Here is a 26,374-nt window from a genome sequence, read left to right on the forward strand (position 1 = left end):
GGTCAGAGCATTTTCTCGAGCGCCGCCCCGCTATTCGATTCGAAACTCAAGTTGCCGCCGGCAACGAAGAAGAAGGCTTTGCCGCGCGAGCGGGACAGCGTGCGGAAGAAGTGGACTCGGCTGCCGGCTAGTTCAAGCAGCGTGTGGAAGTCATAATAACAATATTGAGATACCTGCGGCTCCAACGACAGCTCTGGCGCCACTCTTCTTAGCCAAATTGCCCGTTGCATGCGGCTATCGTCTGAACGATGGAGTATGAAATGGTCCAAAAGACTCGTGGCGACGACACCGATCCCCTGCGGCCGATGTACCGTCGCGTCGCTTTAAAGTTGCCAGTTTACTTTGGTGACGCTGCCAAAAATAAGACTCCGTGTTAGCCAAGTGCATTGACAGCACCTCGATGCATAGCTTCGGATGATTCAGGAGTTTGACGGAATCGCAGCGCAACCCTTCGCGAAACCCGAGTTTTCGTTTGGAAGGAAACGGGTGTTCGTTATCAGCACGAGAACATTCTCCGTACTCAGAATCCCAGAAAAAGAAATCCGTTGTTCTCGAGAGATCGGGGCTCTAGCTTGCGTCCGATCCCTCCAGTCTTACCCCGGGCCGACGATCGATCCCGGCAGCGACTGAACCTCAGATTGAGCAGAGGGGGCAACTTCACGCAAAAAAAAAACAAAAAGTCCTAATGAACGTCTCAGACAGTGTTTGGCCCAGATGCGCCTCTAAGTAAGCGGCAGAAGCGCCCATGTATCTTCGCAGCCTTCAAAACTCGGGTCGGTTTGAGAATCTCTGAGACATCGCTTATTACATTTGTGTAGAAAAAGGACGGCCGTGGCCTGCTAGGAATTTGAAGTGCCCCTCTCGTAAAGTGAAAATACGGAATACGTGTCCGGAGTAACGTCGTCGCTGTTCGCCACACGCTGCGTGGCATGTAATAGTTTCCCCGTAGCTTGTGTGGTTTGCTCCGGTAGTTCGGAGCGCCGGGTTCGCGGTGGCGATCAAACTAGCTTCACTAGGAAAGTTTCATCACTCGAGCCAGTGGCTGAACGATCGACGAATGTGCGTTTGACTGCGAACTCAACGAAGAGGACGGGAGTGCTCAAGCACCGCGGTGGAACGATATTATTGGGTTAGAGGGCCCCGCGCGGGCTCCGTGGAGTTATAAATGGTCGGGAGCGATGATGTCAGCACCTCGCGGAACCCACCGAGCAACATGCGCTCCTGATTCCGATCGGACTCGATCTCGCAGAGCTCACTCGAGTCGACAGCGCTGCATCCGAGAATCAGCGAGGAACCGAGTTTCGTTGCGAGAACGTCAAGAGCACGTTCGAACTCTAAGTACGTACTGTCGCACGGAGCGGAAGTTCGCTGTCCGGCCGAAGTGAGTCAAGTCGCTTGTCGGAGCTCCGGCGGCTCGTTTCCTACCGAAGGCTTGAAGGGTAACACGAATCGAGATATCGATTCAAATCTATTCGGAACCCTTATACAATCGAGCCCTTGTCGGCATTTCGATGATGAAAGAGAATGCAGAGGCTGTTCTCTAAGACTGTCCGGCGTGCTGTCGGTCTGTTGCGCTCGCTTGTGAGATGGTGACCTTGCATCGCTGCTGGTGACAACGGTGGCGCAGGCGACGACGACAGCGTTTCCAGGGTCTACTACGAGCCCGGCTTTGTGAACGAACGCGCGGAGAGAAGGCAGACCTTGTACATAGGTTGAACATCGAAGGAAGATCAAGAAAAAGAACAAGAAGAGTCGACTTCTCCCTGTCGGCAGAGATTCTTATATAACGGCAATCGAGCTAGCTCTGACTGTCTGACTGAAAGGACATCACGAGTACACGGGGTCTTTGAGCGTAGAACTGCGCTTGACTTTTTTTTCACTCTGGAGACATCTCCCTTATTCTGGTACGTGTTCCCTGCATCGAAGGAGGACTCGAGCCGAGAGTTGTTTCTCAATCCAGCAGCAGAGCCGTCGGCCCGTCTGTATAATGTAGTGCGTTAGAGAATTTGTGCATTTCTACATCACGGCCGAGCTTAACAAAAATACCAAAGTTTGCTCTTGCTAGAAATCTCAGCTCGGACGTCGGAAGAGTCAGCAAAATACCTTCCTTAGCGGAAGGCTTTGCTGCGCGTCACATTCCCCGATGTTCGGAGCAGAGAAGCGAAGGGGGCTGGCTGGAGGTTTTCCAGATCCTCCGCTGTCGATCTGAGAGGATAGCCTATGATGGGAAATGGGAAACTTCGGACGGCTCGTCGCTCTCTGGAAAATTGAGCGGCTTCTCGCCGTCTACGTAATACCTAGGTACTTGGCCAGGGTTTCCGATCACGATCTGCTTCACTCTCTGATTTCCTGTCATCATCGTTATCGTTTTTACTGTCGTCGTTCCCCGGACGGGAATGGAGAAGAGCATAAAATGCTCGCTTCTAGCCCAGTCACTCACTCACACAGATAATTCTTGGGTAAATGACGACGCCGGGCTGGAGAGTAAGTCGCTTCGACCGCGGCCTCAGCAGTCAGATTCAAAGGCAGACAGTCGGCTGGTCGGTCTTGCTATTTGCTAAATGTAGTCGGCCACTGCTCGAAAGTGGACGAGCCGCCGGATGACATTGAACGTATGAGGGTGGGTCACCACTCTGATGGCAACAACAACGACGACAAGGACGACAGCGATGATTCTCGGCTGGTACCTATTCACGCAGGCGAACGGTGGAACGGGGAGCTGAGAGTCACTCCGGATGGGGTAGTAGGAGAAGACGAGCAGCAGCAGGAGAGGAGATTATGGATTACGGGCAGCCCGTCGAAGGAATGGCGATCGCGTGCCCGGCACGTAACGGCCTCGGGACGGCCCAGAATTTCATTCACCGTGAATGGAAGAGAAACTGTGGTGTCTAATATGATTTTCTTCTGTTTCGATTTCCAGGGTGGAGAGAATGAAGACGTCACCCCAACGGGCGAATACCCACCCGGCGATTTTCCCGGTGAGTAAAAGAGTACAACCCACAATCGTGAAACGTGATACCGTGAATGAAAACATGCTCGATGTGTCTCGGCTCAGAAACTCGGAGTCTCCGGAGCGGCCGAAACGTCGCTCGTCGATTCGTCCGCCGTGTTTCGTCTCCGTGTTGCTCGTTGCGAAAATATTTCCCGGCTATAGATAGACGAAGGAAGCAAAGTTCGGCATGCGAGCATCTCTGACCGACTGCCCGCCCGCTCGCTAGGCTGTTTGGTCACTTCCTTTGAAGATGGACTCTAATAGCTTTCGATTCCGCGTGTCTGGGGCCGGCGGCTACAAAAGTGTGCTCGTTGCGCGTGAGTCTGCCTATGATGCGTAGTAATCCGTTCGGTGCGCATATGCAGACTGAGGCTACAAATATAGAGCTGCGAACAGCCCGACGGCGAGCAGAAGTCTCAGCGTTAAACGCCGCATCCGCGATGCACGACAGCTCCATGGTCGAAATAGAGCACGCCAAGCGTTCTACGTGCTCCAGGGGCGGATCGGCAGTAGCGCAACAAGTCACTGGGTGAGCGAGTGATGGCACTCATGGGGAGGGGCCCGAACCGTGCCCACTGACGCTGCTGAAGCAACACGTTGTATACCGTTCACTCGCTAACGAAGGTTGTGTCGAGTGGAAACGCGGGATGCCGAGAATACCTTCCCGCTCGATTTACGTTCACAAAATCGTTATGGATATCGTAAACGAATTTCATTCCCGAATCGGAGAACGCATCGATCTCGGAAGGCCCTGACGGCTCTTGAATGTTGAGAAAAAAAACGTGACCTCTTTCCAAAAATGTAGTCCATCGCGAAGTGTTGTCGTTGATCGGCATGATTGTCGTCGTCTATGCCGTCATTCCGATTTCGCGGCGTTGGCGAGAAGCTTTACAAGCGCTCTGGAATTTCTGCCCGTCTTCTCCCCTTCGCTCGCCGAACCGGCTTCCGGGATATTTCCCGAAACTCTCGCGTTGGCGTCGAATCAAGTGACCGACCCACCGGCGGCAGAGGCAGCCCCGGTGTCGATGCCGGCTGCGACACGTCTACTCCGTGAGTCACCGAATGAACGTGCTCGACGTACTCGGAACCGGACCACGAGCGAAGCTCTCTCGCCAGCAAGCTGGACAGGCCGCCGTCTGACTCAATAGCTGGCAAGACTGCCGGGAAAACTAACCCTTTCCGGCGTAAGTCCACTCTTCTCTCACGCGCCGTCGAAGACTCCTTTCCGTCCAAGTCTTCGTATTCGGACGGCCGCGAGCGGATTCACTTGACAAACGAAGTGCGCGCGAGATCGAGTTGGTCGAGGGTCGAATTCGACCGGTCGTACCGGAAGGACGTTCTAATAATTTTCATCCGAGTGCTTGAGCCGACCGGATTCGTTGATACAGTATTGTATCGCTCGCGTGCAGTTCTCTGTTTATTTCTCTCGGTGGACTTCAATCACATCGAAAAAGGAATGAGGTGGTGGTTCTTCTCGAATCATTCGAAGTCATTCGATGTAGTCTGCATTACAGGTGGGACCAGATTTTAGAGTCGTTTCCATGGCGGTCTGTTCTTTTTCTTGAGGAGCCCCATCGAGGACGGACCATGGAATCAATGTGTTGATCCGTTCGACGTAAAAACGTGATTTCTCGGGATTTTCGATCGCGGGGCATCCAATCTGTCGATTTCATCTACCTAGTCTAAAAAATGTTTCGTACTTGAATATTTTTTCCACCTCCTTTCTCGGAGCAATGCCTACTAGGTCGATTCTCTAATGCGGAAGTCCCTCGAGGAAAGCTTTGGGGAGCTCCGTGCGGTACGACGACTCGTTCCGTGGAAAATGAGCCGGTGAAACTGTCGCAGTCAAACTGAATCGCTATCGGAGACCACGACGAAATTCCGTCAGTAAGCCGACAATTATTGCTACGTAATGAGTCGAGCGCCGCACTGAGCCAGCTTCCGTTCGCCGAGGCTCTTCGAGAATCGCAAAGCTACTTGTTTGCTAATTATTCGCTGTCCCGACGTGATAGGCGTCCCAGATAAAAAACGAAGCACGGCGGATCGGGGAACAAACCAATGATTCCGAATTGTCCGAAGCTTCCCGTCGATGTCGTGATTCCGGACGTGGCGGCGGCTGTGATCAATTGCATCGAACACTTTGATGCTCTACTATGTACACCTCGCTCGGTCGAAGTCGGTCCTCCAGAATTTTAGAACATCGATCCACTTTAGCCACGAATCCATGGTTTATGCTCAGGGATGAATTGTATTGACAACAAGGATCTCTTCAAAGTCACTCGAATTCAGTCGTCGCGGTAATGCTAATATTTCGGGAAAAACTCCGCAGAGGAGTCTATGAGTTCTCGGAACCCCTAGAAAAATTGTTATGGCTTGCTGAATGAAGTCACGATCCAGACAGAATTCCCCCGGTCACTTAGGACTGTTTCAAAGCTCTCGGTACCGTCAAGCCGTTGGCCATTGGTGAAGTGTCCGTCCGGACGAAGATCCATCTCTACAATAAATATAATTATAATATTCTTCTATTCAGATGTTACCAGTCCGACTGGAAGCGGAGGCCACCTGGCACATCCATCGACCACGTCGCCCGGTAGCAAACGCAGGGGAACATTCCGGTAAGTTTCATTTGAGTTTCTTCATTCTAAGCTCCATCGAAGACTTTTCGGAGGGAAGTTTCATCTACGTATCTACCGGGTCATTACTCGCTTGCTCCGGGGTCGAGAGGATTGCAAGCGGGACGACCTCCCCAGCCAAGTGTTAATCGTGATCGCGGTGCCGGAATTCACCGGGGCGGCTCAGCCTGAGCTTCAGGGGAGGGGGATGGGTGGCGGAGAAATTCTCCCTCGTTTCTATTTTCTTTCCCTCTATGGAATTCGTCTCGTTCCATGAGGGGAAGATTCCGAATACCGAGGAGCGTACCAGAGGCTGTGAGGTTATTCCGACGCAGACGCGCTTCCGCGAATTGTTCGGTTCATTTCCCTCATCAATAACGCGGCTTGGTGCTTTATCACAGAATTCGTTCGGAAACCGGCTGCCGCGCCGTGAGAATTCGGTCTGCCTCCTCCATAAGCCCCAACGATATCGAGAATCCACGGTCTCGCGAGGTTCTCCGGGATGCTGCATTGATATGGCCGTCGTTTCTCGGGGATCGAGAGCAGTAATTCCCGAAACGTTTTCTTGAACTGATTGCTCTTCTCAGAGCTCGCATCCATTCCTGCAAATCTGCTCGGGCAGATTGGCGGTGATGGAATCTGATCGGAATCCTATCGGAGCGAAGAGCTCCGTACGCGCCACAAGGACAGAGATTCTTCCATGAGCGCGGTCGCGTGATCAATCGGGTAAACACCGGATCGCGATTCCATCTGTCCGCCTCCACATCTGTAAATATGGCTGTCGAGTGGAATGTCGCTTGTGTAAACTTGGGAAGCGAACGCCTCCTGGCCCTATTCCCACCGAGATCGCTTTCTGAAAAGAAGGAAAAGGAACAAGAAGGACTACAGGAGTGACCGCAGGCTTTCTCCAGTCAGAATCGATCGCGTGTTCGCGCGGCCACAATATTTTCCGAAGCTCCACGCGCTGCCTGTCGGACTGAATGATGACCTTCAGTCGAAGGAATGCGCTATTTTGGAAACACAATCTGAATTTATTCTTTCATCATTACGGGAAGTCGGTGTTGACAAATTACGATGGGAAACAATATTATCTCAGTATTCGCGCGAGTTTCGATGACTCGACCAGCGGTGTGCTCGAAACTCGGCGCCGCAACCGCATGTCGCAGATGATCACATATATATGCTCGCGTTTCGCCGCATACTCCATCCAGGTGATCTCGAGAAGCCTTGATCATGTGTCCGATCAATTACGATTCCACTTGCCGACGATCATTCTGCCGACAGCCTCCACCATCGCCAGCGGCAGGACAATAAACTTGAAGGGGACCTGGACGGCCTCGCTGAACGATATAACGGTCTGATAGGACTCTAACGCCGCGTTCCGACTCGGCGAGAGCATTTGTTGACATTTCGTCACGAGAATCAACGGTACCTGAGCGATTCGCAAGGGTAGAGCTATACATTTTGACACAACCTCGGCCAGTCTCAGCTGGGCTTCGAATATTCGCAAGGGTAGCTGAAGTAGTAACACAAAACCACTGAGCAAGGTTCTGTTGAATCTGACGAAGGCGTTGATCCTCTCCGGGAACGAGGCTTGTCTCTGCATTCTGGAACTGACTGAGCGTTGTAGGGAACGCGTCGTCTTGGAAGTCCGAAGTCGAACAGGCAGCCAGACGGTCGCAGGCTCAGAACGGCGTATAGGCAAACGCACTACAGTACGGACAAGTCAACAATCATCTTACGGGCGCACGCACGGTCACTGCTCGGAGATATTCGTGGATTCGGAATAAATTCGTCACCGTGATGTTCAGATCATTTGGGATCCCGTCGATCTCCGCACCGAGTCGCTCCGTTGTTGTTCCCGCTCGACGCCTACTTCTACGTCGGAGACACGGCAACGACGGCCCTACGATGCAGGAGAGCTGTCTGCTCGAATGTCAAACGCTGGGTTGTTTTGGTAGCAGCAGCGGTGGCGGCAGCGGCGAATGTTTTCCCTTTCGCTCGAGGGTTGCGCGCGCAAGCCGTTGCGGCGGCTGTCTTCCACCTTCGCTCGCACTGAACGTGCCGTCATCAATTTTTTTCCCCTCGTCCCGAAGGAAGAGGCTCCGACGACGGCCATTTTGACTTCAGCGCAGTGTGTTGAGCGTGCTCGGCGTTCCTGCCAATTGGCGAACTCGTTCAACAGAGAGCCCACTCCGACTCGAGCGTAAGGGCACACGGCCCGTAGCAGCTGCCCTGTCCTAGGAGCCTGAATGGCAGGGCCGTACGCGCAAGGAATGACGTTTTGAACTCGGCACCGCGCACCTCGTAGGCTAGCTGCAGGCACAACGAGAAAACCGGCCCACCGAATATTTACTTGTTACAACTACTTCTGCGGAAGACGACGGAAGTCTTCGCCGCGCGAGTCCACTCGTGAGCTTCGCTTCTGCATCTCTCTCGAAACCGGGGCATCGACGGTCTTCCTCGCGAGACCGTTATCCAAGCTGAACTCTGGTGGATTCGGTGCTCGCTACTCGCCTCAACCTGTTTTCCAGGGTCAGATCGGGGTAAGTCTATTCAGCACAACTGTTGACATGAGTCGTTGTCATGAGGTCGCGAGCTGCCCGTGACGGCTCCGCATCGTGACGACCGCCACAGGTGGCAACGAGCGAACTCAAAGGTCGACTTCGTGAGCGACGGCGGCTCCAATGCCGGGGGAGTGGGGAGTCGAAGTCGAGCGGACGACTCCCCATCGATTTCCCCTCGGACCGCTCCGAGATTTCCGTCTCTAGGGACTGACGTGACTTCGACGTCGACCGATATCTGAGCAGTCGAAGTGACACATTCCGGGGGGATGCGTGCACATCCGCCTCCACGCGAGTGTAGATCACTAACTAAGTGTGAAGCTCGTCCCCATGAGGTTGGCCGATCGATTCGAGCTGCGCGTTGTCGGGACGCTAAAGTGGTATCTACGTACCGACTCTGTGAGTGTCTTCCGGAGAGAACGCGCGCGCGCGCGTCGCTGAAGCTTCATTCGCTCGCTGATCCTCCTCTCTGTCGAGCTGAAAGAGTTCGCTGACGACTAGGCTATCGTTTTCGAGGCCATTTTCATTACAAGCCTACTGAACGCGAACCAGTTAAACTGGACGCCCGTCTGTTCTTTTCCACAAACGGTCCACCGACCGTCCGGCAACGATTTCCGTGTATTTGGATTATTACTCAAGTGGCAGTGCTGTGCTTTCCGTTCGCGGCGATTTCCGAGATCGATTCTAGAGGAACGACGTCTCCGCCATTCTTCTCGTCATCGTTATTGTTACCGCGGCGACGGCTGTTCGGAGATATTGTCGGTAGCTTTCCTTTTGATTCTCCGAATTGAATGGGGGCATCCAGATTAGAAGCACCCCACAAAGCAATGAGTCGCTGGAAAAGCTTCAGGTTTGTTGTTGCATCGCTTTCGCGCCTCGCTGCTCGTTGGGTTTCGGAGCGCTATTCAATATCTCTCTCGACTCGGCATTCGATGCGGAAGGAAGTCGCTTCTTCAGAGAAAGGAGATTTTCATTTTCCGACTCGTAGCTCGCAACTAGAGGCCAATAAGCCCGTGGAAATCCGTCGGATTCGATTCGATTGATCGACTTCGTGGAGAGGCTCTCCAGGCCGGATGTCCGAGCCGGCGGATTTTCGCAACCGAGCGACGTCTAGGAGGCGTCGACGGTGGTCTGGATTGTTTGATTGCTCAGGTAGCCCGTGCTTGCGAACGGGAGCCAAGGGCGGAGTATCGTTGTCCGTCGTATCCGATGACTTTGCCGGCTGCACTCGCATTGACGTGCTCATAAACATTGATGACCGCTCAGACTTCGATTACGGCTCTGAGTGAGTGAGTGAGAGACTCTGGGGTCCCGGCGAGTTACTTCGGATAACTGACAAGTGTCCACCGCTCCGAGTTGTCCTTCCTCCGTATCCATTCGATTTCGGAGCGGAGTGAATCAAGCATTGCGGGACAGAGGGCGAAAACCTGTTGACAGTCGGTAACTCACGGACAAAGTGGAAGTACGTCTGTTTTGCCTGGCGCGGTCGTCATTGCTGCGGTGAGAGCTCGCAGTTCGACCCTGACCGAGACGCCCACTCCTGAAGTCTATGGAAGCCGAAAGGAAGAGAATAATGCTGAGAGCCTGAATCTCCGAATATTCCGCGGAATGGAGATGACCAAGTATTCGGCCATCCCGGACCGGACACTTCGAGCGCGATATATCGTAAATATTTAGCTTATGAATCGCTCAACAACGAGTCGTCGAGCTCATGATTCTGTTCCATGTTGATGTCGGCACGGTGAAACGTAATCACACGCTGTCTCATGACGACGCCGTTCCAGCCTCGAGTCGCCCTCCTGCATCCGAATGTCTCCCCAATCGGGAATGCAGGCCACAGAACGTTTTCTTTTCTCTCTCTGATTTTTTCCGTCGACATGCATTATCACGCCAAGAACCCGATACGGCTCCTGACGCTATGTTTCTCCCTCTGTTGCAGGAAGTGGCTTACGAACCCGGTTCGGAAGCTCAGCCATGGCCGACTCGACAAGGGCCTGGACGAGAAATCTTCGTCAAACTCCGGCGTTCAGGCGAAACCTCCGAGTGGTCACAGTTCGACGCCCCAGAGCACGAATAAGGCAGCCAGCCAGCAGAATAACAAATCTCTCACACAGGCAAAGGTAAGCAAGAACTCTTTGCTCGTCAGGGTATCATGCCAGGAGGACGCACCGGGGTATCGACGGTACGGAGGAAAAGTCACACTCGAACAAGCGCGCCGACCCACCTACCCACCCACACCTCACGTACGCTCTCATACAACGTGCCGCAGACGTGAATATGAATACGAGAACATTCGTGCGCATTCACCTGAAAAAAGAAACTGCGAGGCATATGCGCGTACACACAGCGTCGAAACATACGTACACTGAGATAGAACCGGAAGATCGAAGCTTGTCGAGCGACCTTGTTATCGACACTGACGCCCACATTCATTGGAGAACGTTTGTAGTTTTCCACAAGCAGGGCGACGCTGACACTACTCCGTCACTAACCTGTTTCGCGCAAGCGACATCGGACCTTGACAAATCGTCTCATGGATCATTAAAAACGCACTCTTCTGTTGTTGTCCTCCGCTTGCTGAGTGAATTTCCGCGTGTGAGCGCCCGTCTCGCGAACTCCGTCGACAAATGAGTTCCGCTTTCGCCATTAGATTGTTGACGCCGCGCGCCGGCGGGGTGTCGCCGACCTCCCGATCCTCCCTCAGGTTTCGAGGGTTGGGACAATCGAGCTCGGGAAATGTCAAGAGGAGTCTCAGAAGCAACAGCTCGCGGGCTGTTGTCGACATTCCCGAGTATCGCTGAAATAATTCATGAAAACTCTTTCTGATTGTGCCGTCGTCGAGTCGTGGTGGACTGTTGACGCATGGTTGTCGATCTTGTTGACGTCTTTTCGCTGCCAATGTCGTTTCGATTGTTTCTCACAGCGGAAGGTTAGAGGAGTGTCGCTTCAGCTGTTGACGCAACTCCCGGCGTGTTCTCTTCAGCTTCATTTATTTCGGCAGAGATAGTGATTCGTGTCAGGGAGTTCTTCCCGTCTTGAACCCTAGCCGCGGAATTTTCAACTCTGCCAGCTAGTGTAATTTTTCGGCGCTGGAAATTCATTGCACGAACCGGATGGCCCTCGACGATGGCTCTCTCGCCGGCTCCGATGCAGCACGTTGTTGAGGCGTGCAACTCACTCAGGACTCCCGAGCGAGAACGTCCGCTCGCGGCGGGATGCAGTCCGAGCAGCGAGTTTTCCGCTTGATGAAAAGAATGGAATCATAGACTTAGGAGAAACTCATCACGATCACATTCTTAGGCCCTGAAGATTATTCTCTCCTCCTAAAGAATTAAGATTAAGCATCATGCGTTCTAATGCTCCGCCTTCTCCAGGTTCTGAGTACGAAAGATGAAATGGGCGGCCACAACGAAGAGGAAGATTCGGGTCTCGTGGTCGAATTACCGCCACCTATGGTGTTGCAAGAGCACCAATTCAAACAATTGGATGCTGGCGGTATTATGGCAAACAATTCCACCGTAAGTATCCGGTCACGCAGACCGAACATCAAAGATCAATCTCGGACGAGACTCCCGCGCGATTCCGATTTCGAATCCTCGATCAATACGCGATCTCGAGGTCTCGACCTCACGCCCGAACCCTTTCCTTACAGGACTGTGATACGTCCACCTCAGCCCTAGCGACAGAGCTCGAACACATCGTAAAAATTGACAACTTGCCGGAAGAAGAGCGAAATGAAATTAAAACCTACCTCGAAAAGCGACAATTCGTTCTTAACGAATTGGTAGAAACGGAAAGGGACTACGTTCGTGACCTCGGCCTAGTGATCGAAGGCTACATTCCGCTTCTGAACAGCGAGGCAGTTTTATCGTCACCGACGTTCCCTGAAGACCTCACCGAAAACAAGCGGAAGATGATCTTCGGAAACTTGGAAGCGATCTTCGAATTCCACCGAGATTACTTCCAGGCGGAGCTTGAGAAATGTTTAGAAGAACCTGAACGACTAGGACTTCTATTCAAAAAGTGAGTTTCTCTTCTATTTTTTTCTCCTTTGTCGGAGAACTCATCCAGCGGAGTTCACCGCTCCAGGCCGTGGAGCTGATTAAGGCTAATTACTGTTACGCTCTACGCCAGAGCCATCGGGTTAAAGAACGGGAAGCGCATCACTCGGCTCGCAGACTCGCTATTCGAAACTCTGCTTCCCTTCTAAGAGACAGCACTTATTTTCAAATGAACATTTTTTAATCCTGTTTTGCAGAACCGAACGCCGATTAGGAATGTATGTGGTCTACTGCCAGAACAAGTTCAAGAGCGAGGGCATCGTCTCGAAATATATGGACACACTTTTCGAGGAGCTCCGCCAGCAACTTGGTCACAAACTGCAGCTGCCCGATTTGCTCATCAAGCCGGTCCAGAGAATCATGAAGTATCAACTGCTTCTGAAAGACATTCTCAAATTCACGGAGAAGGCAAAGCTAACCAAAGAAGCCGAGGACCTCAGGAAAGCGGTGCACGTGATGCATGTCGTGCCTAAACTAGCCAATGATATGATGTGCGTCGGACGTTTGCAAGGCTTCGACGGGAAAATTACCGCACAGGGCAAACTTTTGCTGCAAGACCACCTCTTGGTCAGCGACGCCGTGCTGGCCACGAGCATGACGACCATAGCGCAAATCATGCTCACGACGACCAAGTTCAAGGAGCGTCAAGTGTTTCTGTTCGAGCAGATGATCATAATATGTGAGATGATCGGTGCCAGAGGTCCATATTCGACGCCCGCTTTCCTCTATAAAAGCGGCTTGATGGTGAACAAGATGACGTTGTACGAAGACGAAACCGATCCGCTCAAATTCTGTTTCGTCTCCAAGAACCCGCTTCAGGTTTGTAACTCCGCAGTCTATCGTACCCCGAGTCAGACCGGGGTCGATCCGTCTCGTCTGAGTAGATGATGTTTAAATGCTTCCGAGAATATCTTTACTCGTCCGGACAGTATGCGGAGAGCTTACGGCCACGGCGACTTGTGCCTCTGCTGTCTGCTCCTCATCGCTGGGGCATCCTCGAGCCTCGAATTCACTGAAAGACTTCCTTTGCAGGAGGACATGGTATACGTTCTGCAAGCGTCAACGCCTGAGAGCCGTCAGGAATGGCTGAGCAATATAAGGGCAATGCTCGACACACAGCAGGATTTTCTGAGAGCTCTACAATCGCCCATCGCCTATCAGAAAGAGCTCACGAAGGACGTGTGAGTACAGCTCAGTCAGTGTTGTCGAATCAATGGATAGACACGTGCGTGGTTCCCTCGCTGAACGCAACGGCTTATTCCTCGCGGACATTTTCCACCACCTGATCTCGCTCTGTCGCGTGTCTCTCGCCCTCCGTTCCGACTGATCGGCCGACCGGCTGACTGGACGCTCCGATCTCTCTATCCTACTATCTATCCATCTATCGAGAAGTCTCCGATCGACCCGTTCGCGTCGGACCCCCGTTCTGATCATTGTTTGCCCCTGATTCGAAGTCGCTGACGATCCGATGATCCGGCCCAACTTCTCCTCCGACTCTCCATCATTGTCCAGTGCTCTGAAAGCCTCCCCCATCCTATCGATCGTCCATTCTTTAAGATGAATGCGAGCGAAGCCATTGCGCTACGCCTGTATCAACTTAAAACGTGTTCATTTCTTCTATGAGTGAGTTTATAAGCAAAACTGCCCTTGAACGATTTGCTTATAATGCTATGAAATTCTAACGGATGGCGAATCATCTCCAGAAATCAACACTCGTAGCCAGGCTAAAGCAGAGTCCAGTTACCCTAAACAAGCAGCAACACAAGCAGACATGATCCATCATCCACAAGCATTCGACGCGTCGCTCAGCAAACAAACAAGAAAACAATTTCTTTGCACAATAAATCGCCATTCCGAAAAGGGAAGACTTGAAATTGTTTGTACATCGCACACCGAGCAAATCCCTCCGCCAGACACGACCAACAGCAAACATGAAACAGTCGATCAATGAAACGAAAACCAAGAACACGTACACTGTGTTGCTGAAAACTTGAGCCGTCTTGACAACAAGAGCCTCACCTCATCATCCCCACCTCTGTTACCACCTGGCGGCGGCGTTGAAGTGATTCTTTGAATGATGACGCGCCATGCTAGTAGTCTAGCTCGCAGCATCCGATTTAAAGAATCGTTGTGGATGGGGTATCCCTTGCTGCTGTTGCCGCCTTTACACAGGTGGTCGAATCAGCCTTTGCTTGATGTCAGTTGCTACCGACGAAGTACTACGATGTAAGTATCTCGAAGCATGACCTTAGCTCGTTGTCGATGTTTGAACCCTTCTACTCGTGCCCTGTACAATCTATCATGTCGGCGCATGCGGTCGGGCATGATCCCACCAGTCAACTCTGTCTGTCGCATGCTGACTGACCCGAATTTCAAAGTGACCTTGATCGGGAGACCTTCTGAGATATGAACATTCGAAATCGTGTGGATTGCGGTGATGTCACTCGTCTTCTAACAATGCTGGAAAGCCGGGGCTAGGTTCCGAATCCCTCGAGTAACTGGAATCTCTGTATCTCGCCCTCTCCCTAGGGTTCAAGCACCCGACACCCTGTGGAATCCGTCTCTACGTAAGACGCTGTCGCATCCCGCAGCTGTCCACAAAGTAGCAAGAGGAGTGTCTCAAGATGGCCAATCCACCAGCGGAGCTGAAAGCGCAGCTCATCTGGCGCCCTCGAAATCTGTCAAGCATAGCAGCAGGAGCAAGCTGGCGACTCAGCAACTCCACGAGCCTGGAACGATGGATTCCGGGGGAGCGGCCGGGGCCTCGCCACCCGGCAGGGTGCCTTCGAAAAAAGGCAGTCTGTTCGAGGGCTTCCGGAACACGCTGCGCCCGCGCGGCAAAAGCGGAGATCCGACAAACGGGGGCCTGTGCACCAGCCACTCCCTCGATAGGTCTGGCGACGCTGCAGCCTCCGGCACGAAGGGCGTAATCCGTAGATGGTCCGAGATCACCCCTAATTCGAACCCCCCTCCGAATAGTGAGTCGTGAATAGACCGAGTCGTCCATCGCGTCTGATGCGAATTGAGCGAAATCCAGACAGGCAACGAGGAGCAACGGTCGGACGCGCGACCGCAACCACAAACGAGCAAGAAAAACTCCGAGGATAGATGAACAAAGAGAAAGCGACGAAGCAGCCGAGTTTCGATGGAACATATAAAACAAGCAACTACATTGTACTTGTGAGAGGTGTGGCTGCTCGTCGCTAGTTGTACAAAAGGATTGCCTAAGATTACAGATGAGTTTAGATAGGTTAGAGGTCAAACTCTTTCAAGTGTACGCCCCAATTGAACTCGCCAGCATTGAAGGCGGCGGCAACAAACAGCTAACCCGCAAGGGTGAACAAGCATTATCCGGAAACGTTTGGATAAGCTGCCGCTCGGGAGTATTGTCGCGTTCTAGTCGAGCTGATTACAGTATTAATGTGTTATTTGCTGCAGTCACGGGTTAGATTTTAAGGAGCGATGGGTTTAGTGTTGTACATATTACGTGTTGGTATGAGAATTCGCTAAGATGCTCAACGAGAAGTCTTCGCCACCCCGTAACTTGAACTCTGAAGCCGCGACAAAGAGAGAGAGAAATTAAGTAATTAGAGAAAACTAAGAACCCAATTGTAATCGACGAGTGTGAAATAGAAGTGATAGAGAAGGAATGTTTGAAGTGAGAAAAAAAAAGGACATCTCAAGAAGACGCCGGGAGCTGACTATAGGTTTCTTCTCGGATATCTGGAGCCAGAAGAGGATGACTTCAAGCTTCCGGATCCAGCTCCTAAGATGGACGATGGAATACAATACGGAAGTGAATCTGGACGGACTCACAGCTGTCACTGTATTTCCTGAATTGGAGTGATCCCTTGAATCGATATCATACCATGGGAGATCCTCCGCGGAAACATGATCGGAACTTCAGAAATCCTTTATAGCCGAAAACAGTTGTGGTTCATGGTCGAATCGGGTCAAGGAGGAAAAGTGTAGAGAACCCCTCGGCCCAGTCTGATGCTTTGACTCTGGAAATGCCTGAAATATCCGTGGAGAGGCGTCCTAGGAAGCCTTCGAGTTTTTTTCAAGAGTCGAGGTACTGGAAACCTGCTGTAATTCCACGAGCATAGGTTGAGAAGCAATTGTGAGGAAGTTCCTGGAAACATCATGGTATACGATGCCTGGGATCTAGGAATTTTTAAGAACATTCAGTCTTAGCTGTTTCGTAAGATGAGTATGGAGAACAACGATGCGAGTTGCTGAGACGAGTGAACATTTCGAAAAAAAATCGATCTCCCAATTTTTCTCGAAGAGGTCCTGTGGAGTGAGACGAAGAGGCTTGGTCCATGAAGTCCTCCGATTAGATCGAGGAATTTCATCGGATGCGTGTAGTTTGAACAGACAAGATCGAGGAAAAGCGAAAGGGAACCTTCGAAAATCACAGACAGAATTAGCGAGCGTTTCTGAATTCGCTGATGGCGGCAACAAGCATGATCTGATAGAGAACAGGTTCTGATCACGAACCTAATATATGGAAGATGATAATATTATTATTATTATTATGTACAAACTCATGTGAAGGAATGATATGGAGACAGAGGGAGAGCCTAGTCTGAAATAATAAAAAAATAATTATCATTTCATAAGACTGATTGTGTTTCTTAGTACCATCTTTCCCTCGAATTACGATAAACCGGACTTCGTTCCAGCCTTGAAATCTCGAAAGCTTAGGACCATTTCGCGATGCCACCTGAGCCATTTCAATTTCTGCGTCCTCTCAACCGAATCCGTGATTTCCTCGACTCGACCTCCTTCAGCGCCACATTGGGGCGGAAAAAATATTGTGCTCCTGATTGAACTTTCGGGATTCTCAAGAGGCAGCGAGTGATTCCTCGTTATAAAAAGCGTCGCGTCGTCTGGAGTCGCTCCGTCAGTGAGCTTGGACGTCGTGCTCCGGAGCTCGCGCTCGTTGCCCAAATCAGAGACTTTTCTACTCAATTCTCTTCTCAATCAGTCTCGGGGACAGAAATCGGAACTCAAACTCGAGGTGACGCACCGTCGAATTGCTTGCCAATGTCGGCCAGAGACGTTCCCGAAAATCGTAAACTTACTTCGACCTGCTCGGCTCATAGCCAGCAGAACTTTTCTTTTGTACTCCCAGATAGAACGAATGCGGGGATGATGCCGAATCAATCAATCCTCCTCACGGCTCAGGAGTGCGACGGATCCCTCAAGTCACCGATGGTAGAGAAGGAGTCGACTGGATGTTCCGCGAGAGCATTATTGAATAATTGCAAGGTTATAGTTGACTTTCGAAGAAAGGGAAAGGACGCGCTACAAGGTTCCGCTGTGGCGCTCTACGTAGCCTCTATCGGAAGCGGCCGGAATGCCTAGGTGGTCGGCTTAACTGTAGGCCGATTCGCGATACAAAGTTCTACCCGTTCACCTGCGAGGAATCCAGAGATAGTTCTACTCGGAGCGAACCGGTTCGGATGCCAGTTTCTCGTGAGGTTCCAAGTTCAGAAATGGACAGCGAAGTCGAAGCCCGATTTCGGTGAGTAAGATTAAGGCGGACACCATCGACATTTCGGAATGCAGCCCCGACGAGACGCTGACCGAATGTGAGGCGAATCAGCTTCTTTAGTGTGAACGTATTCGTCTCTTTTACGATCGCGGCGGCGAGCGAGCGATATATCCATGACTGGAGTTCACCTTAGACCCAGTTCAGGCTCCAATTGAGTCAACACTCATGCTGGTACCCGTGAAACCTCGTTCGGAAAATGAACTCGATGGGATAGGTTTTTTCTCCGGGATGCCAAGCGCTCGCGTGTGTTGTTCGAGGAAGAATCGCTCCCAGGCACGTTTCCCTGTGTCGTTGAAGTGCAAATACCCGGGACCGCACTATCGGGGGATTTGACGTTGGCGACGCGACAGTCGAGTCTATTTGGGCCATGATGAGCGATTTCGTAGAAATTCCGAAGGGTTGTTTTCAATTCTTTATGGGTCAGCTCCGTACCCGCCAATATCCCAGTTCAGAAGATATGCGCCCGCTCGTATTTGGGGACGGTCAGAATTGGCGGAAATCGTCTTTTTGGACAAAACTTCAAGAAGCCCCCTGACTCGCCAAGTTTGAGAATAATGTTTCATTCGATTATTGGGAGCGGCTTAGTATATAGGAGCCCTCTTGCCTTAGAGCGTGATAGTATGATATTGTCACTCCTGGAAACGGTAATTCTTTGATGAGATCAGATTCGTGATCTGCTATGGCCAAACATATATTGATCCCAACTAACGAACGGGTCCAACTAACAGTCACCGTTTGGACGCGCACGGAATGGTTGACGGGTGCACAAAAAACGGGCACATTATCGAGCGAAGCGAAAATGCCACCGATAAGAGGATATGTGACGAATCCCATCGCGGAAAGGTTCGTTCGACGCTAAGACATTAGTTTTTCTCCCATTCGAGAGTTTTAAGAATATATTGGCTCGAGTTTTGCACAAGCCTTCAATTCGACTTCCGATGAACGAAAACTCGACGAGTTCGAAATCGGGGGTGCTCCTGCAGTCGAACTTCTCGGCTGATGCATGTACAGCTGAGAAGCGGCAGGAAGAAACTCCTCACCAATCTCCCTACCTTAATGGCAACGTTTCACCTCAACTCCTTACCTTAGTGGCAACTTTTTACTTCCTCGAGCTCGATCCTTGGGAAACTAGCCTTGAGGCGAGCGTCAACGATTGATAGGTAGATTTCGATGCCACTGTTCTCCTGAAGCCCCGCCATCCCCATTACAGATCAGTACGCCCTCATCAGGGTCTGATTTCGACGACGAAGAGAACGCGGCCAGAATCAAAGAGATAGCCCGCACTATGAATCTCGAGAGGAGACGCTGCGCGCTAGAGGAACTTGTAGAGACAGAAAAGTCCTACATAGATGATCTCGAGAAAGTGGTCGGAGGTTACATGAAAGTCATCGATGAGCCGATCGATTCGGACGACGCGATCCAAGTTCCAGATGATCTCATGAGAGGGAAGATCCGATTTGTCTTCGGCAATATCAAAGAAATTTATGACTTTCATCGAAACTCTTTCTTGGCGAAATTGGAAAGGTGTCGGGAGGAGCCGGAGCAGCTAGGTCGCGTTTTCAAGAGGTGAGCGATCGGAACATCGAATCCTCAACAATTCCACAAAGTTTCTATGACGAGTGCTGGAAATATGACTCATCAAGTTGACCTTAAATTCTAATTGATTTCTCTTTGCCTCCCAGTTGCGAGCGACAGATGAACATGTATGTCAGGTACCATCAGAACAAACCCTATAGCGAATACATCGTTTCGGAATACGACGACAATTTTTTCGCGAGAATTCAGCAGCAGCTTGGTCACACTCTCACACTGTCGGATTTGCTCATCAAGCCCGTACAGCGGCCAATGATGTACAAACTCCTCCTCTCATCGATTCTGAAGATGAGCAAGAAGGCCGAAATTACGTCGGGCATTGAAGATCTCGAAGACGCGGTCAAGATGATGCATCTCTTGCCCCAAATGAGCAATGACATGCTGGAAATCGGTCGCATCCAGGGTTTCGAGGGAAGACTCGGCAAACAAGAGAAGCTCTTGCGCAAGGGTCAATTGTTGGTCCTGGATATGAGTCCCGGCTCTCCTTGTGCGGTTTCGAGCAGAATCCGATTCAAACAGAGAAGGGTGTTTCTGTTCGAACAAATAATCATTTTCTGCGAGATGATCGACGGTAAAACGAAGTTTTCGAAACCAACATTCATCTTCAAGCACAGTCTGTCGCTGAACAAAACGAAACTGCATTACGAGGGTATGGAACCTCTCCAGTTTCTACTCACGACCAGAGACGAAATCAACGTAAGAGTCCAGAGACCCCGTGAGCTCTGAAGATTCACGGCGTGTAGTCGATGCGGTTTTGGAAAGAGATGATAATTATCTTCGAATTCTTCCAGGAAGGCGAATCTTTCGTCTTACAAGCACCTTCGGAGAAAGATCGACGAGAATGGATCGAGAGCATCGAGAGAGTTCTAGGCTCTCTATTGGATTTCCGGAGAGCTCTGGAGTCCCCCATCGCTTACCACAAAGGGCTCGGCGAAGACACGTGAGTAAAGCTCCTGAATCTCACAGAAAGATGACATTCTCATCAGACCCCTCTAGAGGGGTGCATATCGGAGAACCAAGATTCTGTTCGTTGCCAGGCCCTCCCCGACGATTTTGGAGAGTCCTCTGCCACCCCACATGATGCTCCGGGTGTCGTCTGTGAAGAAAGGATGGAGGAAAAAACCATCGTCTGCCGCCGCCGGTGGACGCGATGATCCGTCGTCTTGCGCAGAAGAGGTGGATTCCGGTGGCGGATCTGCATTGCACACGTCATCGACGGAAAGGAAAACTTTCTTGCGAGATTTCTGCAATATCTTCCGTCCCTTGAAACGATTGTTGAAGGATAAAAATCATACACATATCTGACATCGGCGACGACCTCACGCAGGTCGTGATTATCGCTCCTATTCCCGGGGAGTCGCGAATGATCCAAGGATCCATGTTATCTTGTGACGGAATATATATAGAAGTCTCTGACGGAATATTCCGGTTCGGACGAAGCAGTTATGGAAGAGTTTCAAAATTGATCTTAATCTCACAATGTCTCAAGCTGGAGTAGTTGGAACAGGTCTTGATCGCGACCAAAGTTGTAGAGAGAGCTCGCACCGATCTTCCTTGTATCTATTGCAATGACAATATCTGCATAATGTATGTATACATCACAAATAGTGAATGAAGTGAAACGTTACTGGTGCTTCCATCTATCTTATGATCTCATGAATTTCTTGCGGAAGCCGCCCCTAGGCTCGGGGGATACCCACCAAAAAAATATTGCCTCGAGATATCTATCAACGTCATCCAACTCATTTGCCTTATTGCATATTGGGCCCCTCGAAACTCCGCGGAATTCTCAGTGACGAAAGATTCCATCTTCGACAGACTCAAATCGATCGATCTAGGGAGAGCCACTAATGCATTGTCTCTCGGGTCTATCGAAGGAAACTCGAGCCAGGCTTTGTTTCGAGTGAGCATTATTATTGGCGTGCCAAACATAGCTCGTCGCGCGTGCGTCGACGCATCGGACATGCTTAAAGCTCAAGGGTGTGGTATTAGGACCATTCCAATGTTTCTCTTCATGGAGCTGAATCTGCTCCCAACGGGCTGACTTGTGATTTGACCGATTTATTCGCCCCGGAAGGATCTTTTCATCTCTCGAAATCGAGAAAGGAAAATTGTACAGTGTTATACTGCATTCATTCCAATATATTGCCTGATCGGCAATCGTCTGACCTGTTGCGTGCCCGTGGAGGGCAAGGAAGCCTGCATTCTGAAGATCTCGGGAAGTCTCGGGGAAAAGCTAGGAATACATGCTTCTCTAGTAATCTTCAGCTCCTTCTCTATGGAGCTCCGGTGGGCTGGGGAGGATTCGGATCCATTCCCGGGATTTAGTCGAGAGGATGCGACTGTATGGTTCAGGATCCCTGCTCCGGGGACTAGGCTACCAGGCTCTACCCGAAGACCGCCCCCTTGGGTTTCAGCCCGATAGAACGCCGTGGGTGACGGCGCTCAGAGAAACTTCTTCCCTCAAGTCGACCGACACTATGAGCAGACTCAAAGCCAGCCGCATGCCAGCTGGGCTCTTGATTTATCGCCACACAAATTCTGACTTGTAGATCTATTCATCAAAGTGAGAAGACGGAGCAAGCGTCGGGAGACACGTACCAGAGACTTTTCCTAGTTTCGTCCGCTGGAGAAATGTGAGTTTTTGGGCATTTTCGTGACACTTCAGCACCACCAGGGGGAAAGCACCACGTTAGTTTTCTGCATTAGGTAACCGGATTCGCGCTGTACACCAATGTCGACGACCTCGATGCGGAGGTCAGACTTGGGTAGCTCGCGAGTCTGAAGCGACCTGCTGGACGAACTCAGACCGTCTCGTGACGTAGTTCGGTACGCGCAAGTTCCAGCGGAATTTCACTCCGATCGAGACCACCCCGATAATCTAGAGATCGATGAATCGATTCACCTGCAGGAGTCGAGGAGCAATGCTCTGCCGTCCCAGCGAAGATTGTGAAGCAACGGGGATGGATGACTCGCTTCTTCTCCGAAGCGATTCCGAAATTTCTTCATATTCTATGAGCATCCTCTCTCAGGTCTGCCACGCTGCCGGAGCCTGAAACTTAATCGGGGGTCCCATAGAGAACCTAGAGTCCCATTCGAGAGCTTCGCATTGGAGCCGAGTCTTTTTCTCGCCGCTCTCAATCGCTGCAGTCCTCCCTGACAACTTTTGCTCGAGTTCGATAAGACTCGCTGTCTCTCCCCCGAGCAGGAGTCCGGACGGGAGTAACAAGCAGGATTCCATTCCGATTGTCCCCAAGTTCAGAGAAAGCTCGCTCTTAATTCGTCGCCGGTTTGCCATGGAATAGCTGTTCATCGCTTCGATTGAATGGCTCAAGCTTTCTCCGCAGTGGGCGCTACATGCCATCAACAATTCAGCAAAAAGTTGAGAACCGCCTCGGTGATGGCGGTACCTCAGTCTTCAACCTCGCTGAAGATGCACGCATCGATGCCCTGCTTGGAGCTTGCGGCGAACGATTCGGGCTACCGGTGAGGAAAATCCTATCATCCTGTATCGGAAGACTGGGATCATCAACTGAGATTTACGGAATATGTTTCACAAAACGCAGGTGGATGGAACGATCGCACTTTATTCTGCCGAAGGCTCACTTCTCGACGGGTCCTCTCGTCTCAGAGACGTAGTGAAGCCTGATGGAATCATTCATCTCCGGGAGAAAAGTAGGAAGCCTTCTTCGCTGGTTCTGTTCATCGCAGGTCCCTCCACATATTTCATGCTGAGGATGAGGAATCGTCCTCCTCTCCATGATACTCCTCCGCGAGTCATTTCGTGGATGGGAATACTTGTTTGCTCCAGTCCCTCGTTGGAACGATATTCATTTTTCTCCAGAGTCAGATGACGATCTCCTTCTCGGCCATAGCTGGCTCTCTTGGAGCGTGCTCTCTTTCTTAGTTTCCATCAGCGGTATCGTTCTGACATCATGCGTTTTCGCGCTCTCGAAACACAAAAATGCTTTCGATGTGAGTTTCACTTCGCAGTTCGACTGTATCCCCGTTGTCGGAACCTCCGCGGTTATACCCGCGAATATATTCGATTCGATGCTCAGAATCTTCTCCTTGCAGATGGGGGTCGTTATCGATGCCGGGTCAACCCATTCCGAAGCCGTGATCTTCAAGTGGCCCCTGCCGAAAACGAATGGTACCGCGAAGCCTATGGAGGTCGAAACGCTTAGAAGTAGAAAAAAAAGCATCAGCTCCCTGAGTCCAGAAGAGGCTAACACGGAATTCACAAATTTATTGGGCCAAGCGGAGCGAATATTAGCTGAAAACACAGATAAAGAATCGGTACTCTACATGTCTGCAACCGACGGGATGCGGCTTCTCCGGTAATGACGAACAGTTAGGAAACAGCGATCCGATTGCGTTTCGATCCCAATGGGGTTTCCTCTATCCTCCATTAATCTTCCCTTCACCGCTGATCCAGGATGCAGAATCCCGATCGAGCAAATGCAATCATTGGCTCCGTCCGCGAGGCGATGAAAGACAGCGGATTGAATTACAAAGCGGCTGAAATAAGCGATGGAGCAGACGAAAGTGCTCAGAAATGGGTGAGCCCCGATCTCTCTCCAATTCACTTATTTTCATTCAAATCATCGGCTAGAAACGACTTGGCGGCTGACCGGCAAGCCTTGAGACATATTCCGGAAGGCTGCGCGGAGTTCGAATAATTTACCCACTTGCCGCTCAGATTATTCGGCTCTCGTCTCGGATACGATGATTTTGAGATCAAATCGGCCCGCACATTCTACTCGGATCGTTGCTTCGCAGTATGACCTCTTCGATGTTTGATCACCCGAGTTGAAGTTTCACACCTGTGTCTCGTCTCATAGGTGTCCGTGAATCACGAAAAGAATCGTCTCTCGACTTATCAACCAACATTTGGCGCCCTCGACCTAGGGGAGACTTCCACGCACATCACGGTCGAGGTCAAGGAGGAAGCAGACGCGACGAGATCTCTGGAGCTCTACGGCAAACAATATCATCTTCTGAGCAAGGATTACCTTTGCTTCGGACTCGACGAATTATACAAACGCTACCTAATGGCTATAACGACCAGCCGTGTGAGTGAACAGAACATTAGAATAGCCGCTCTACGATGTTTGAGCTCGTCGCTAGATCGCCGACGACTAAATCGTCCTCGTTGCTTCCAGAATGTATTCGACAAGGCAAATTTCACCATCAGCAGTCCCTGTCACTCTCGAGGTTTCAGCAGCAAGATCAGAGTTGGTCAATTTTTGAGTCCGTGCGTACTCTCGGATAAAACGCCAGCCGGTATCGAAGATCTTGTAAACCGGGCAAGTATTGGAGTCTTCTTATCCTATCATCTCAGACCATTGGAAATAATGAGATGCTTCGACGTACATGCTATGACGAAGGGAGCACACGCGGCACTGCAGGCTTGACAACTTAACCGTCATCGATTCTTTCAGACCGTGTTCGTCACTGGAGCGTGGCATCCGGGGGCTTGTCGAGGCATAGTGGCGAGTCTTTTAGATGCGCAACAGTGTCGGGGTGAAAATTACAAGTTCTGTTTCGATCCGATCGACGCCACGCTGCCCATGGATGTGCAATACATTGCCTCCTCGGGATTCTTCTCCGCAACAAATGAAGCCAAAATCAAGATCAGCGATGGTTTGGCGGTCCTGAGAAATGTCTCGATGACCTTCTGCAATCAACCGTATGACGAGTGGTTGGAGAAGTACTTCGAGGGAAAAGCTAACGACGCCGCTCAAGGCTGCTTCAAAATCAACGTGGTCCGATCGATTCTCGTGGACAAATACGGCTTCACCGAGCAAGGCTACAGGAATTTGCAGATTCCGCAAAAGGTGGGAACGGTTCAGTGGAGGCACGCTACTCTGACTTCTCCACTGGAGAATGAGCGATAGTTGACATCCTGAGCTCGTGACGGCTCCCTTGTACCTTGATGTTCAATCTTCACAGAACGGTGGACAGAGCATCTCCTGGCACATGGGTTTCATGATCAACGCCAGCAATGCTCTACCTGAAGAAGAGGACGACGGAAGTGAACTGACCCTGGGAGCTTTCCTCTCGTTAGTCATGTTCTTCACTCTGGAGATGTTCGTCTCCTTCGCACTCTTTTGCCTCCATCGGCAGGCCGGTCTCCGAAAAGAGGAAACGCGTTTGTCACCCTTGTGAGCGGAACCCTCTCACGGACCCCTCCAATGAATATCTGGTGATTTCATCGGGAATCTGTGAGCAGTATGGAATGATGCTTCGACCACAACCGTCAAAGTGGTAACGAAAATACAAGTCTCTGATACGAATATATGTTCGACGAAAATTTACAACTTCCAATAAAGGATGAATATGTCTCTCATTGAGATGACTGGTCTTCTCTCAGGGGGGAATCCTCCCGAGATAATCCGCGAATATCGTTATCGAATGGATGGGCCGATGTCCCCGTATTTTCCGTGAATCCCGAATCGACGTATGCTCATCCGATAGTGAATATGGATTAACTGCACCTCCCTGCACCCTCTTGCGCATCATCTCATGAGGTGCCTGACGAATTGTGGAATGCATGAAGTGCGGCTGTCGCACATCTCTTGGGAGCGTATGGCCAAGCTCAAGAGTCCGTTCGCCCGATCCCGCACCTATCCTTGGCAATGGAGAGGATGCCGAAGAGCTCGGGTCACCAAACTCGATCGGGTCGAGTTTCCTACCTACAGGGATATTTTTCCCCATCAGGTCTTCGAAATTCGAAGACTTTTTCTCTCGTCGCCTGTGCAGGTGACCGAATCTCAAGCATTTGACCATGGGATGGATTCCCAGATTGCGTAAATACCAGCGATTATCCGGTGACATCACTCAGCAAAGCTCTCCGAAACTCAGCGAGGTGAGACATAGTCCCTTGGGAAACGCCCGCCAATCCACTGCTGTCAGACAGAGAATCGAGTGATTCACAGCTGGAACACGTCACAAGCTCTGAACGTAGACAATCTTTTCAGAGCAGAGCG

General features: G+C 51.0%; 3 protein-coding genes across 3 annotated transcripts in view; all 3 read left to right on the forward strand.

Moving 5' to 3' along the window:
• The window catches only part of trio (trio Rho guanine nucleotide exchange factor), a 31,184-nt gene extending 15,966 nt beyond the window's left edge, over positions 1-15,218 (forward strand). The window contains exons 20-27 of the mRNA XM_018641077.2: positions 2,921-2,978; positions 5,523-5,607; positions 10,108-10,246; positions 11,543-11,686; positions 11,821-12,191; positions 12,427-13,048; positions 13,262-13,410; positions 14,759-15,218. Coding sequence (XP_018496593.2) covers positions 2,921-2,978; positions 5,523-5,607; positions 10,108-10,246; positions 11,543-11,686; positions 11,821-12,191; positions 12,427-13,048; positions 13,262-13,410; positions 14,759-15,218 — 2,028 coding nt within the window. The remainder of the gene's footprint in view (positions 1-2,920; positions 2,979-5,522; positions 5,608-10,107; positions 10,247-11,542; positions 11,687-11,820; positions 12,192-12,426; positions 13,049-13,261; positions 13,411-14,758) is intronic.
• A 2,366-nt stretch (positions 15,219-17,584) lies between these two features.
• Positions 17,585-20,928, forward strand: LOC100902657 (rho guanine nucleotide exchange factor 25). Its single transcript, XM_018641078.2, has 6 exons — positions 17,585-17,759; positions 18,518-18,632; positions 19,000-19,355; positions 19,472-20,078; positions 20,174-20,322; positions 20,420-20,928. Exons 1-6 carry the CDS (start codon positions 17,698-17,700, stop codon positions 20,685-20,687), a joined length of 1,557 nt encoding a protein of 518 aa, XP_018496594.2. The 5' UTR covers positions 17,585-17,697; the 3' UTR covers positions 20,688-20,928.
• A 1,811-nt stretch (positions 20,929-22,739) lies between these two features.
• LOC100902804 (ectonucleoside triphosphate diphosphohydrolase 1) lies at positions 22,740-25,553 on the forward strand. The gene is made up of 9 exons (XM_003747500.1): positions 22,740-22,868; positions 22,949-23,093; positions 23,227-23,357; positions 23,460-23,722; positions 23,821-23,944; positions 24,227-24,457; positions 24,548-24,691; positions 24,827-25,222; positions 25,338-25,553. Exons 1-9 carry the CDS (start codon positions 22,740-22,742, stop codon positions 25,551-25,553), a joined length of 1,779 nt encoding a protein of 592 aa, XP_003747548.1.
• The last annotated feature ends 821 nt before the right edge of the window (positions 25,554-26,374 follow it).

The sequence above is a fragment of the Galendromus occidentalis genome, unplaced genomic scaffold, assembly GCF_000255335.2.
Source record: "Galendromus occidentalis unplaced genomic scaffold, Mocc_1.1 scf7180000077523, whole genome shotgun sequence".
Taxonomy (NCBI): domain Eukaryota; kingdom Metazoa; phylum Arthropoda; class Arachnida; order Mesostigmata; family Phytoseiidae; genus Galendromus; species Galendromus occidentalis.

Bases quoted from the DNA above. Each gene is read 5' to 3' on its own strand.
- LOC100902804 (XM_003747500.1), top strand. From the start codon at position 22,740: ATGCCATCAACAATTCAGCAAAAAGTTGAGAACCGCCTCGGTGATGGC. The intron at 23,358-23,459 runs GTGAGTTTCACT...TTCTCCTTGCAG, and splicing joins AACACAAAAATGCTTTCGAT to ATGGGGGTCGTTATCGATGC. The intron at 24,692-24,826 runs GCAAGTATTGGA...CGATTCTTTCAG, and splicing joins TCGAAGATCTTGTAAACCGG to ACCGTGTTCGTCACTGGAGC.
- LOC100902657 (XM_018641078.2), top strand. From the start codon at position 17,698: ATGCCAGTTTCTCGTGAGGTTCCAAGTTCAGAAATGGACAGCGAAGTC. The intron at 17,760-18,517 runs GTGAGTAAGATT...TCCAACTAACAG, and splicing joins GAAGTCGAAGCCCGATTTCG to TCACCGTTTGGACGCGCACG. The intron at 20,079-20,173 runs GTAAGAGTCCAG...GAATTCTTCCAG, and splicing joins CGACCAGAGACGAAATCAAC to GAAGGCGAATCTTTCGTCTT.